At 41.5% G+C, this 12,346-nt stretch overlaps 1 protein-coding gene across 3 annotated transcripts in view; it reads left to right on the forward strand.

Annotated features, from left to right (window-relative positions):
* Positions 1–2,285: 2,285 nt before the first annotated feature.
* The window catches only part of scarb2a (scavenger receptor class B, member 2a), a 15,514-nt gene continuing 5,453 nt past the window's right edge, over positions 2,286–12,346 (forward strand). For all 3 annotated transcript variants that reach the window (XM_032515521.1, XM_032515523.1, XM_032515522.1), the window contains exons 1-7: positions 2,286–2,809; positions 7,769–7,926; positions 8,136–8,283; positions 8,589–8,783; positions 9,309–9,400; positions 10,999–11,118; positions 11,504–11,682. In XM_032515521.1, coding sequence (XP_032371412.1) covers positions 2,687–2,809; positions 7,769–7,926; positions 8,136–8,283; positions 8,589–8,783; positions 9,309–9,400; positions 10,999–11,118; positions 11,504–11,682 — 1,015 coding nt within the window. In that variant the 5' untranslated portion in view covers positions 2,286–2,686. The remainder of the gene's footprint in view (positions 2,810–7,768; positions 7,927–8,135; positions 8,284–8,588; positions 8,784–9,308; positions 9,401–10,998; positions 11,119–11,503; positions 11,683–12,346) is intronic.

Genomic DNA, 12,346 nt, shown 5'->3' on the forward strand with positions numbered 1-12,346 from the left:
CCAAAAAAAATCTTAAATTAAAAAAAAGTACTTGGTCATCTGTTGACCAGATTCTGGAAACACATTCAAAAGTTCTGCGTTGTGAAGAACTGATGGGATTTAGAGGTGGGAAACTTCTTTAACTTCAGTATGAATTACACCGGTTGACGTTCAAGTGCATTTTCCATGCTTTCTTTCAAAGTGGCTTCATTATCTACAAGTGCATTGATGCAACATGACAGTTTGATGCGACAGTACCATATTTAAGTTTTCCCATTATAAAAAAACTAATTTGCATTTCAACTTTTGCCATTACCATTGTGAACAGAGTATTACTTCCCTACCAGAGCTCCTACTGCTGCCCAAACCAAATCATAGTGGAAATAACCACAGAAAATTTAGCAACGATCAAAAATCTATATTTACTGGACCAAAGCTCTGAGGAAACAGTTCAACCACCAGCCAAATGCTGCACGGTGCAGATGTTTGCTGCGCTGTAGAAAATAGATTTTTTTGGAGTGTAGCTGCAAAGTTAATGTAATTGCTGTATTTCTTTCTACAATATCAACTTGACAATTTACACCATCTTTGTTACAATTGACAAATTAAAGATTATCGCACGTGTTTGCCAATAACAAACTGCTTTCACCAAAACATGTGGTCAGAGTCATGCACGGTGAATTCAAAGCCTACTGCATTCACAGTTGTATTTGACATGATTGCTGCGCATGAACAGATTATTAGAAAATGGGCCCCTGGGCACAGACATGCAAGGAGAAGCAAGATGGCCGTTTAGTTTGTCTTGCATCTCTTTCAGTGACATTCTGCACGTGAAACCATTTTAAAAAAAAGCCTGTAGATGCAGGCTTGATTTTTGGAACGCAGCTATTCAGCACTAGTGCTTTGTTAATTCTAATGAATTTCCAATGCCAAGTTTTGCACAAAAATTACATTAAAAGCATCTTTTTGAAGAAGAAGAACCTGACTGAGATAACAGTTTTTCAAGGCCTTTAATGAAATGTTACTGTTACTTGGATATGGTTGGAAGATACTCAATAATAAAAAGACTTCAAAACGTTTTACTTTCCAACAAGAAATATCAACAGTCACTTCATACCAATCCATTTAAGTTGCTGCAAAATCCTGTTTGCAGAACTGCACATTGAAGTTTAGCATTCAAGCTGGAGAGTAGCCTACATCCTATGAAGTGTAGTTTTGTTTTTGGCTGAAAACACATATTCAAGTGTAATCTACCCTACACATATTAACAGTCAGTGTTTTGTGTATGTATGTTAGTGTCAAGGTTAAATTCAGTGCTGTCAACAACTCTGTTGATCAACTGTCTTGCTGCCCTGCAGCGACATGTTTCCTTCATGAAGAGGACCTTAATTGCTTTTGTATAGGCTACATTTGAGGTATTTTGTTGTCAATATTTAGTGGTAGTTTGCCTCATGATGACTATAATGCAGGCCATTTGTCATCCACATTTTTCTGTTATTCCTCCACAACATAATATGTGGTTTACGTGGGCTCTACCGCAGCCACTGAACATCCTCTCTCTGTCGATGGAAAGCATCACGTCGTCGGTCGGTTCCCCCTTTATGGGAGCCCCGCCTCGAAATCAGTCGATCAACTTCAGCATCGCACACACCAGCGTCTGACCAATCAGCGTGTAGAAGGGGTGGTCTCGAGACGGTGGTCCGGGAGGGCAGTAGCCAATCAGAGCTCGAGCAGCTCGAACAAAGGGCTCGCGTCAACGGCCGTTGGTTGCTTGAATGGAACATTATTCATGTCCACGCTGAGCTTATTTAAGGAGACGCGATGAGGCGACATAGCGGATTCCGTATAAAAGGTAACGGATCTCCATATCTTTAGCGTAGTGATGGTGTAGTATGTATGTATGTGAACGTGTCATTTTAAATTATTGCCCCTGAACATGTGTGACATGTGCATGAACACACTCATTAAAATAGTGGCCATGCAGCTGAAATACCACGATAAAAGCACGCTGCTGCTAATTCAAAACCATGTACGCAAGTAACTTATAAATATCACAGCAGTAAATCATCGTGTAAAAACAAAGCGTTCTTAAGTAACTTACAAACAAAGTGTGTGATAATTGGCGCACACAAATAAGTACATGAAAAGAAAATTCTGCGTTTTGTTTGAGTTGATTCATGATGTTTTATTGCATGGTGATAAAAGCCAAGTAAGCAAAGTAGCCTACCATCACTGGCTTTCTTTCTGTTACACACATAGACACACCCACCGCCCATACATCCTCCTGAACGAGCTGTTCGCCTGACCGAGTTCATTAATACGTAGAGGAAGGGGAGGAGGTGGACAGCTCTTCTTCTACGATGTGCTGAGAGCTGCTGTTTCATTTCACCCCCGTCTCCGAGCAGCTTAGTCCTCTCTTTCTCTTTAGCTTTAAGTGTTATCTCGCTTTTTGATGACAAGTGCCAACATTTTTGATTATTTTTATGTACCCCCAGCCTCACCGTGAAGACCAGTCCACAGGGCGGTAAAGAGAGAAGTTTAAACACCAGCTGCTGCTCACGAGACGGCGGGTCGAGGTTTCACGGTCCAACACATCTTTAGTTGAATTTATATAGTTTTTTGGGACGTTGTCATCGACTTCAGTGAAGTTTTTTTTTTTTTTTTTTTGTATTCACTCCGAGAGGACAGCCCATCCACCCCTGGCATCATGACTCGGAGGTCCTGTGCCATTTACGCCACCGGGATCGTGTGTGCTCACCTCCTGATACTGGGGATCGCCCTGGTCGTGGCTCAAGTCTTCCAAACATTGATCCACAGCCGGTTAAAAAAGGTGAGTTGTACTCTCTTTCCCCAAAAAAAAAAAAAAAAAAAAACCATTGGTTTTCAATGTTTACCCCTCCTTACACACTTCTCTCGTCTGTCACACTTGAAGGGTTTTAAATGGTAAAGAATGTCATCTGCAGTGGTCGATCATGCGGATTTAGCATATCACTGGTCGTAATATTAACCTACATTCAGTGTCACACATTACACTCGCTGTGTAAAGTAAATCATGTTTAGCCGTTTATTAGTAGTCATTTCTAATTTGCTGCATTTTGCAGCTCCAGCTCAGTGCGATGAAGCCAAAGCGTTTACCTTCATGAATCTGCATGATCCGAGGCTGTGCAGTGGTCAAGTCCCGTTACAGGGCTGTGCAGCTTCGGGGTTTGGTTCAAGCTTGCATCGAGACCTGATGGATTAATCAATCAGTCAATCAGCATGTATAGTTTGAATGTTACACAATAAATAAACAGTCTTCAGGTAGAAATCCCCTGTAACTCCCACAAGGGGAATTATGATTGTGTGACTTTCAGAGGTGAGTTCACCTTAGCCGTTTAATGGCATAGGTAGGCTATGGATGTCCTTTTACATCCCTTTACGGATCTGCAGCGTTTATATGATTTGACAAGTCATCACATGATTCAAGTAGCTTTTTATTGAATGTAAGGGTGTGTGGAGAAATGAGGTAAAGGCACGGCATGTTCTTTCTGCTGGCTGATGGCGTTTAGTTAACCTGTCCAGTGCTGTGCGCATGACCCAGTGACACATTTCTGTGTATAAGGGCTTGATACACTGACTTCATTGTGGTTGACTATTCAGGGGAGGGTTACCGGTGGTACTAAGGGGGGGGTAGTAGTAGTAGTAGTAGAAGAAATCTCAGCCAGCTGGGACACGGTGGTTAAGGGGGAGGTGTGCTGGTCTGGAGGAATGGGGGGGAAGGGAGCCTGACTGAGTGGACAGGCGAGTCAGGCAGTCTCCTGACTTCCAGTGGTGGTACATCTTTAAGTTCTACATGGTGTGGCAAGAGGAGGATGAGAAGCAGACATCCATCTGTCCAACTTGTATAAATCATACAAATCCGCATTCATTTAATTGACCATTGGTGATATAAAACGTTAACGTACTTCAAGGGTAAAATGATTGACCATCAAATTCCGGATGCGTATGTTTATTCAATTGTCATATTAGTCTATTTTGAGTCTTCACTGCTTCACAAATTGATCAAACCTTGATCAGCGCTTTCCCTGTTTTGGGACTTAATTCGGAAAACCTACACACAGGCTTTATTTTAGTCAGCTAGTTGACCTTTTCCTCATGTTGGAGTTTTGAAGGGCTAAACAGTTTCTGACCTGAGTTGGATTTAAATTTTACCTAAAAATTTGGTTAGATTGGTGGAATGGTGTCCGCATACAGGGGCGATGGGGTGGCAACCTGATGGGGAGGGGGTGCTGGCAGCTGACACCCTATCCCACGCTGCAGACCTTCTCTCTTCCCTTGAAAATACCTCACATTCCTTTTAATTAACTTGAATCACTGTGTTTTGGTTTCTTCTGTGGAACTCCATAAACTGTACTTTTAAAGTCGCTCCCCCCCTTAAGAAAGAGGAAAAAGCTAAGCAGAAAAGCTCAACACACTATTTGTCCAAGTAGGGGACTCACAAACAGCTTCCTCCCTGACACGGTTTGCCCCTCCTGTAGTTAAAATTAGGTCTGGGTCTTATTTGTGCATCATTCTGAATCACTGCAGTGACCCAGGGGACCCAAATTAAAAACGGGGGGGGGGGAGAATTCCAATGTGGCTGGCTATTACATGAAATGACAGCCTAGCTAATCCTCTTAAACCACAGTCTTTCCCATTGAATTAGTCGTGCCCAGACATATTGAACGGACTCCAAAAAATCTACCTAATCTGAAGTTTGAATGTGGCTCTCTGTAATAATGATGTAGCCTAGTTGTTTGGGACAAACGCACCTCCAGGATACCAGCTCTGTATGTCTGAGCTGGGTGTGGATGGAGGCAGCGCTTAAAGCCATGCAAGGAATTTGACAGACTTCTTGGCCCTGGGGACATGATTTCTGCCTGCGAGCAACCTTGATGTGCCTGGTTGTTGTTGTTCCAGCCTCGGCCTATCCCGAGTTGTTCTGCTCAGACAAGGAAACTAAAAAAGAACAACACCCACTCATGCCACTCCTCTTAGCCCTGTTAGGAAGAGGAGACTTTTCAAGGTAGTATGACTGACTGAGCTTTAGTACGTTCAAGAACAAGGTCACGCTGGTAAAACAGTGTGTTTTAGCTCAAAAGGAGCCAATGACGGACCGCTTGGATGTAGAATCTCCCTCACAGCTGAGAAGATTTTCATGAATTTAATTATGTTTTTGTTTGGTTTTTTGTTGTTTTTTTAACTATTTTTCCACATGCTGTTCAAAGCAGGACCGTGTCACACAAAACCTAAGCTACAGTGCCTGAAGGTGTTTGTCCAAGAGCCGGTTCACTTTGTTTGGTTTGAGTCCTTGTTCAACCTTCCTACCACGGAATTAATAACACTGTATTTTGATTGCACTGACAAACCTATCCACTTTGTCCCTCATCTGTTTTTCTGTTTGTGATAGATCAAGGTTTTTTTCTGAGAGATAAATTATGTTCATATAGGCCTAACTCTGATGAAGGCCTTTTTAAAAGGCCTTTGTTCAAGGTGAACAAACAGGGATTCATGCAGGCTACTACAGTCACACATAATGCTGCGGGGGGAAAGCCAGACGAGGCACAAGCCTGTTTCCAAAGTGAGCGTTTGCAGTTTGTTTTTGAAAGGGAACAAATTAGGTAATTTGTGCTGTATTGGCATGATGTTTCATACAAGTCCTATAGAGCGCTGACTGCTCATGTTGGTCATGCGCCTCTGAAGCATTACCTGGTTTCACTTCAGCTCTTACAAGGCAGAATAAATGATTCTGAAGACTCAGGAGAATCCCACATCTTAAATACCTCAAGTTCCATTTTTGTTGTCCGTAGTTACGCAGCTGTGATGTCAACATAATTTGAATGTCGAATTTGAGATTGTGCAATGCAACAGCTGTTACTGTATGTGAGGATTTGCTGTTTTTCTGTTCTATATCATTGTAAAGCTTGTTAGTTTGACAAAACAAGACATTTGAAGCCGTAATTTTGGCTCTAGTACATTGAGATGAGCATTTGTCAGACAGACACGATTTGTAATATGTCCAAATGGTGTAAGGGTAAAGCGTATAATTCATAATCTCAACTGACCCTTACCCTGAACCGAAATTAGCTTTTTTTCCCTCAGCTGCAGTGTCTTCTTCCGTTTAGTTACTTGAACCTATTTTGGGTGTACCCCTCTGAGATCTAATGTGGGTTTTTGTGAAGTAGCAAAGGAGAGATGATGAAACAAAACTAGGAGAACAATTCTATAGAACAAAACAAGCTGTAACCCAAACAGGAAGTGCCAGCCACACCCTAAACTGTATTTCCTTAACGACAACTGACTACAGAAGACAATGTATAGCCTCTCTGAGGTGCCCCTCACAGTACTCAGGAGAGGAGACAAAAGGTGTTCAGGAAATCACCATGAAAGAAACACGAGAGGAAGTGGGTCATTTATCCTTTCCCAAGTTTAAAAATACACCCCAAGAACATAAAAATGATTTCTTATTTTCCTTACCGACAAACTCCTTCAGTGAACATACTGGAAGCTGTTACTGAGATGAATTAGGGCTGTTTTTCTACAGTTGAATGGTGAAGTGAATGGTTTCTGTTGCTCATGTCCAGACTTGTGGCAGCCAGACTTGTGCCATACAAGGGAACTTACTATTGACTTCAACTCTCAGGCTTTTTTTTTTTTTTTTTTCTCCACATGATCAGTCAAAACCTCTTGGAAGCCACTCGGAGTGAATCCATCTTCTACTTCTCTGTGGTTGCATTGCATCACCTTCCTAAAATAATGGCATAGGTCTTTTTTTTTTTTTTTCAGGTTTTTCAGAAAATGCAAAAACTGAACCAAATACTGAATTTTATATTTTTATATAGATTTATTTTACTCAAAAGTGTTATGATTTTTTTACTAATAACTATAGTAATAATGTACTAATAACAATGTCTGTCAATTATGCAACGTAAGAGGAATTAATGCCTTTTGTGACTCTGTCAACAGTCAGTGTACAGAAACCTCATCACTTACCAATCGAGGATGAGCCCTGAATCATGGAAATAACTTGAGTGGTAGATTTTTTTGTTCTTCTTGAAGCGGCTGCCATTTAGAAAAGCTTGTAAAATTGCGTAAGTCACGTTGTGTTTTGACTTACGCAAAATAAAAGGACCTTAGTCACACTCTTGACATAGGCCATTATGCTAAAGGTCTAGAATCACATGACCTGTTCAACTGAGGATGGTAGGCAATAATATCAGAGGTGGCCAGCCCCATGAGATGATTTAGGCAAGAAAATCATTTTTTGTCAAATGTCTTGAGTCATTATTTTAGGAAGGTGACAAATTTGGCTTGTGTAGTCTGAATAAAATAAATAAATTAAAAATATCACCTGACATCCAGCATGTAATTGGATGGCTAATGCTGCAGTGAAGCCATGTTTATCATTGCAACACGTTGCTGTGTTGTGTGGGCTGACTAGTAGTAATCAGTCAGATCCTTGCCCATGCTTGCTGAGTTCAGAGACTGGGTGCAGTATTTGCTAAAATATTCTGCTTGTCCTGATGTTTTTGCAGCTATGAAGGACTTTTCTCAGCTTTCCTCTGGGTTCTTGGCCTGACACCAGCTCTTTGCAGAAAAGTGCCTTGTGTGCTCTAAGATGGCCCTCATTCAGACCATTGAGGAGCTTTGAAAGTGCACTAACCTGAACAAAATATTGTTCCACTAAAGTACCAAATTTCTCCAAACTCCTCATTTCAACACTGGTTTTGTTGTTTCTCAATCTGAATATGTATTTCTTTTTTGTTGATAGGAAATTACTTTGACAGAGAAGAGCCAAGTGTTTGAATCATGGAAGAATCCACCTCCACCTGTTTATATGGAGTATTACTTCTTCAATGTGACCAATCCAGAAGTGTTCTTGGCAGGCGGGAAGGCAGCTGTTAAACAAATCGGACCTTATACTTACAGGTAGGTTTGATATGAGGACCTAAACCAAAAAAGCTGCAACTGTGAACGTGTGAAATATTAAGTGATGGAAACTTATCATTTTAGCCATGTTCGTGAAAAGTCCTGTTTAAGGAAAGTCCTCTTGCATCTGGTTTATGACTGATTATTTTGTTACTGCTGTGTGAAATGAAAACAAAAGACATCTGGACTAACTGAACTTTCCACACCAGGGAATACAGGCCACGGGAGAATGTAACTTTCCTGGAGAACGGCACCAAGCTTTATGCCCTGAACCCAAAAACCTTTGTATTTGTGCCCGAGAAGTCAGCCGGTAACCCCGAGGTTGACATCATCAGGACTGTCAACATCCCGTTTGTGGTAAGACATTGTGTCTGGACAGGATAAAGTGTGTTATTATGATCGGCAGCAGCCAGTAATCATGTCCCTTACATTTGTGTGTTAAGTCATTTGATTGGCGTGTGTATTTTGGTTTTGTCACATTATTCCCGTAACACATGCCACGCCATTGTCCTCTTAGTTTTATTGTGCCATTTTGATATGTTGGACGTACAAACTTCATATCAAGCCAAGACAAACGGAACTTAAATGCAGCATTTACCCTGAGATATCTCACAAAAAGGAAGCCAATTTCTTGAGTCTCTAAAACTTTTTTTTGTCCTCAGGCGATCATGAATGAGCTGAACTCGTACTCCTTCATCCTGCGGACATTTGTTTCCATGTACATTAACAGCCTGGGCGTCGAGGTGTTCATGACCCGCACTGTCCACGAGGTTCTGTGGGGCTTCAAAGACCCTCTTCTCTCAAAGGTGCATTCCATGAAGCCCGAAGTGGACGAACATTTTGGACTAATGTGGAAGGTAAGCGTAGTGGCAAGATATGTTTTTACTAACTTTCCTGAATATCTTTCCAGAGACAAAATTGGGGTTATTGTAGGGCAAAGACCCTTAGAAAAGCGTGTTGCGTGCTGGTCATTAGCGGCTACTAAAACAACACATGAGGCTTTTGCACCGTCATGTAAGAGAAGTGAGATTGGCCACATGCTGATGGAAGATGATTGTACTTCCTGTTTATAGAGCAACGCCTGCAACTTGGCACGTACCTTGGCAACAGCAGCCTTGTGATCCTGAGTGCAGCAGTTTTTCACTAGAAGGAAAAAAAACAACAGTTTTGTTTGGATCAATTGCTAATGCTTTACTGTGTTAGAGTCTGGTGAGAATATGCTAAGCGCCATGCTAATGGTAACAAAGAACAAAGCCATGTTTCTTTCACAATTTGCATTGTCCTTTGTCAGTAGACAAAAACACGGTTTCAGACTCTCCACTGTATCCTGAAGAGTTGTCTGTCACAGCAGCTTTCTCTGAAACTCGTCTTGTTTTCTGCAGAAAAATGGCACCCATGAAGGAGAGTTTGTGTTTCACACCGGCGAGGAGAACTACTTGGATTATGGCAAGATCGACACGTGGAACGGCCTTAGGTAAAAGTCTTTAAGGCAGATTTTCCCCTTATTTCCTGCTTTCCTAAGTGACAGGAAACACTCTCTCTTGTCCGCACATGGCTTCTGCTTCAACCCAGTCATGGTAATCAAATTCACCTGCAGTAGTTTCACAACCTGTATTGGAAAGTCCAAAGGAGAAAGCCTTTGCTCTGCCGGCTTTAGGTAGAACATTATTGCAAAATGAATGTTTGGTTACTGTATCTGAAGTGACATTGTACTTTGAATGTAATCAGCATGTGCATGCAGATTTCAGTTGTAGAAGAAGCATTCAGATTCTTTACTCAGAGGGGAATTTTGGTATTTTTCAACCATAACCATATTTTACCATGCATTTGTGACTAGTTCTATGAAATTGGTCCAGCCTTGAGTGAGAACGCTGTAACCGGCAGCCATGAACTAGGCTGCAATATAGCTCTAGGGCAAACGCCCTTCCATGCTGTCTGTCATCTTTCTGATGCCAGGTCAAGACAGTAATTTAAGCTACTAGAATTCACTTACCTCCGCTCTGTCTACAGCTCTCCACTCTTGGAACAGCGTTTTTCTTTTTAAGAAAATATGCTTTAGTATAGGATTTCTTCTCCTCTTTGGCTGGCAGTAGTCGTCCCCGGTCAAAATGGTTACTGCAGGCCTAGTCTCGCTTTGCCAGACCAATCTCCACAGCACTGTCAGCGCTGCAGTACGGCTACTGTCCTGGGCGGCATTATGAAAAGGAACATCCGGCACGTGAGAGACGCGCACTGTATGTCAGGCTTCATCACAGCAATGTACTGTACATTCATTGAGCCAGACTACTGCAGACCCGATGGTCTGCAAGGTGCAGTGTGTGGACCAAAGTATAGGACTCTTTGTTGCTGTAGCACAACTAACCTTAACTTCAGCGTTTCTGTATCAAAAGGTCTATGAAGGCTGCGCCAAATGTAGCGCAAATTTCAATTTAAAAATTGAAATTTAGAAAATACTCAAATTCCCCTATGAAGTATAAGTACTGAGTACTAACACTTGCAATAAAATACTTCTTGCACTAAGTCTCATTTAAGTAAAACTACTAAAGGTATTAGCAGCAAAATGCTGTTAAAGAATCAAAGGTAAAAGTGCTCATTCTGCAGGAAAGTGGTCTTTTTGTTATTTTTTTACCCAAAAAATCCCAACGTTCAGCTTCAGTTTAAATTTAAAGCATGTCTCTGTCATACATTTTAGTAAATTGAATCTTTTTGGGTGTCTGACTGTTGGTCAGACAAAACAAGTTATTTAAGGATATCCCTTTGGACCGTTTGATATTTCATCACAGTCCAAATGCTAACAACTGAGATTGTTAAACATTACTTTCTTGGTTAAATTCCTAACACTACAGTGTTTTCATAAGATGACCATGGGTTTGTTTTATGGAAAACGTAGTGGAGTAAAAAGTGCAATGTTTCCTCTGAATTGTGGTGATGTAGAAGTATAAATTGGCATAAAATGAACAGAGTTGGGTAGAAGTAGTTCAAAACTGCACTTAAGTACAGTACTCCTAGTAAATGTGCATACTTGCAGCTACAACCAACACTAATTTCAGCAGTGTTCTTCTTGATCAATAGGGAAATGTCGTGGTGGTCTTCCAATCAGAGCAACATGATCAACGGTACGGACGGTGCGGTCTTCCACCCTCTGATAAACAGGAACGAGCTGCTCTACATCTTTGCTGCTGATCTTTGCAGGTATGTTACTTTTGTGGTTATAAATGTGTTTACAGTCAAAGTATCCGGGCAGGGCAAATACCGGAACTCCCAGTGATAAGTTAGTAAATTGCACCTGAGTCATATACTACGCACACACACATACACACGCTGATAAGGACACTGTTGTGGCTATTACAGCTTTTGATAAGGCTGTTAATGAGCTCAAAACATGTGGGGAAAGTCGACGGTACCTGGAAATCCTTGGGAGGCTTTAAGAAATGATTATACAGGAAGTGATCATCTTGTTCATGTCACTTATGAATGTGTATAGTTCCAACTAACCAAGAATAAAGAAGAATAAGAGGAAGCGGTTTATTTAGACTTCTTGACAATACTTCATTTTTTTTTTCTTTTCTCCTTTTAGATCTATCCATCTAGCCTACGTGAAAGACGTAGAGGTGAAAGGCATCCAGGCATACCGCTTCGCTCCCCCTAACGACGTTCTCATGAACCCCAAAGACAATCCCACTAATGAGGGCTTCTGTGTGCCAGCTGGAGACTGTCTCGGCACCGGGGTGCTTAAAGTCAGCGTTTGTCGAGAAGGTAAGGGACTGCCCTGCCCCCCCTCCCACAGTTGGCAGAGAGTTTGACCCAGTTACTGGGTTCCCGCCTCCTATTTCTACCCCTAAATAAGTCTGTTCAGTCAGTAGCCTCGTCCCCTGCCTGGTATCTGCCATTCCCACTGTTTGAGCATGCCAGATTTTTACTCAATACACGGAATGATTAACTGCGCTGTCTGTGTGTGGAGGCTATTGAAGTATTTTATTGTGGTCATTGAGTGGAGTGTGATTGCTCCGATTTGGCTTGAGGACAGTACAGGATCACTACAGATACGCTACTGTAACCCCGGAACAGTATAATTCACAGGCAGTATATTTAATTAAGATTATTATTGTTTTGTGACGTTGTTCCAACATGTACGGTCCTAGTGGTAGGTATGTATTGATGTATGTGCTAAAACTTAATTGGCTGCCTGCATCAGCTTCTCTGATTCATATGAGGGAAACGCACTTGATTGGAAGGATGTTAGTGATTCTTCAATGAGAGCCAATCACGACAAGCCCTGTTGTCATGTGCAAAGTGGTGTCATTCTGAAACGGCTCCTATGGTTAAAGAATGAAATTATCCCAGTGACTGTTCTATATGATTTATTATAGCTTGTACATGAATGGAAACTTTTTTAAATTCATGCTTAGATTTTTTTTTT

Source organism: Etheostoma spectabile, chromosome 5, assembly GCF_008692095.1.
Source record: "Etheostoma spectabile isolate EspeVRDwgs_2016 chromosome 5, UIUC_Espe_1.0, whole genome shotgun sequence".
Lineage (NCBI taxonomy): Eukaryota > Metazoa > Chordata > Actinopteri > Perciformes > Percidae > Etheostoma > Etheostoma spectabile.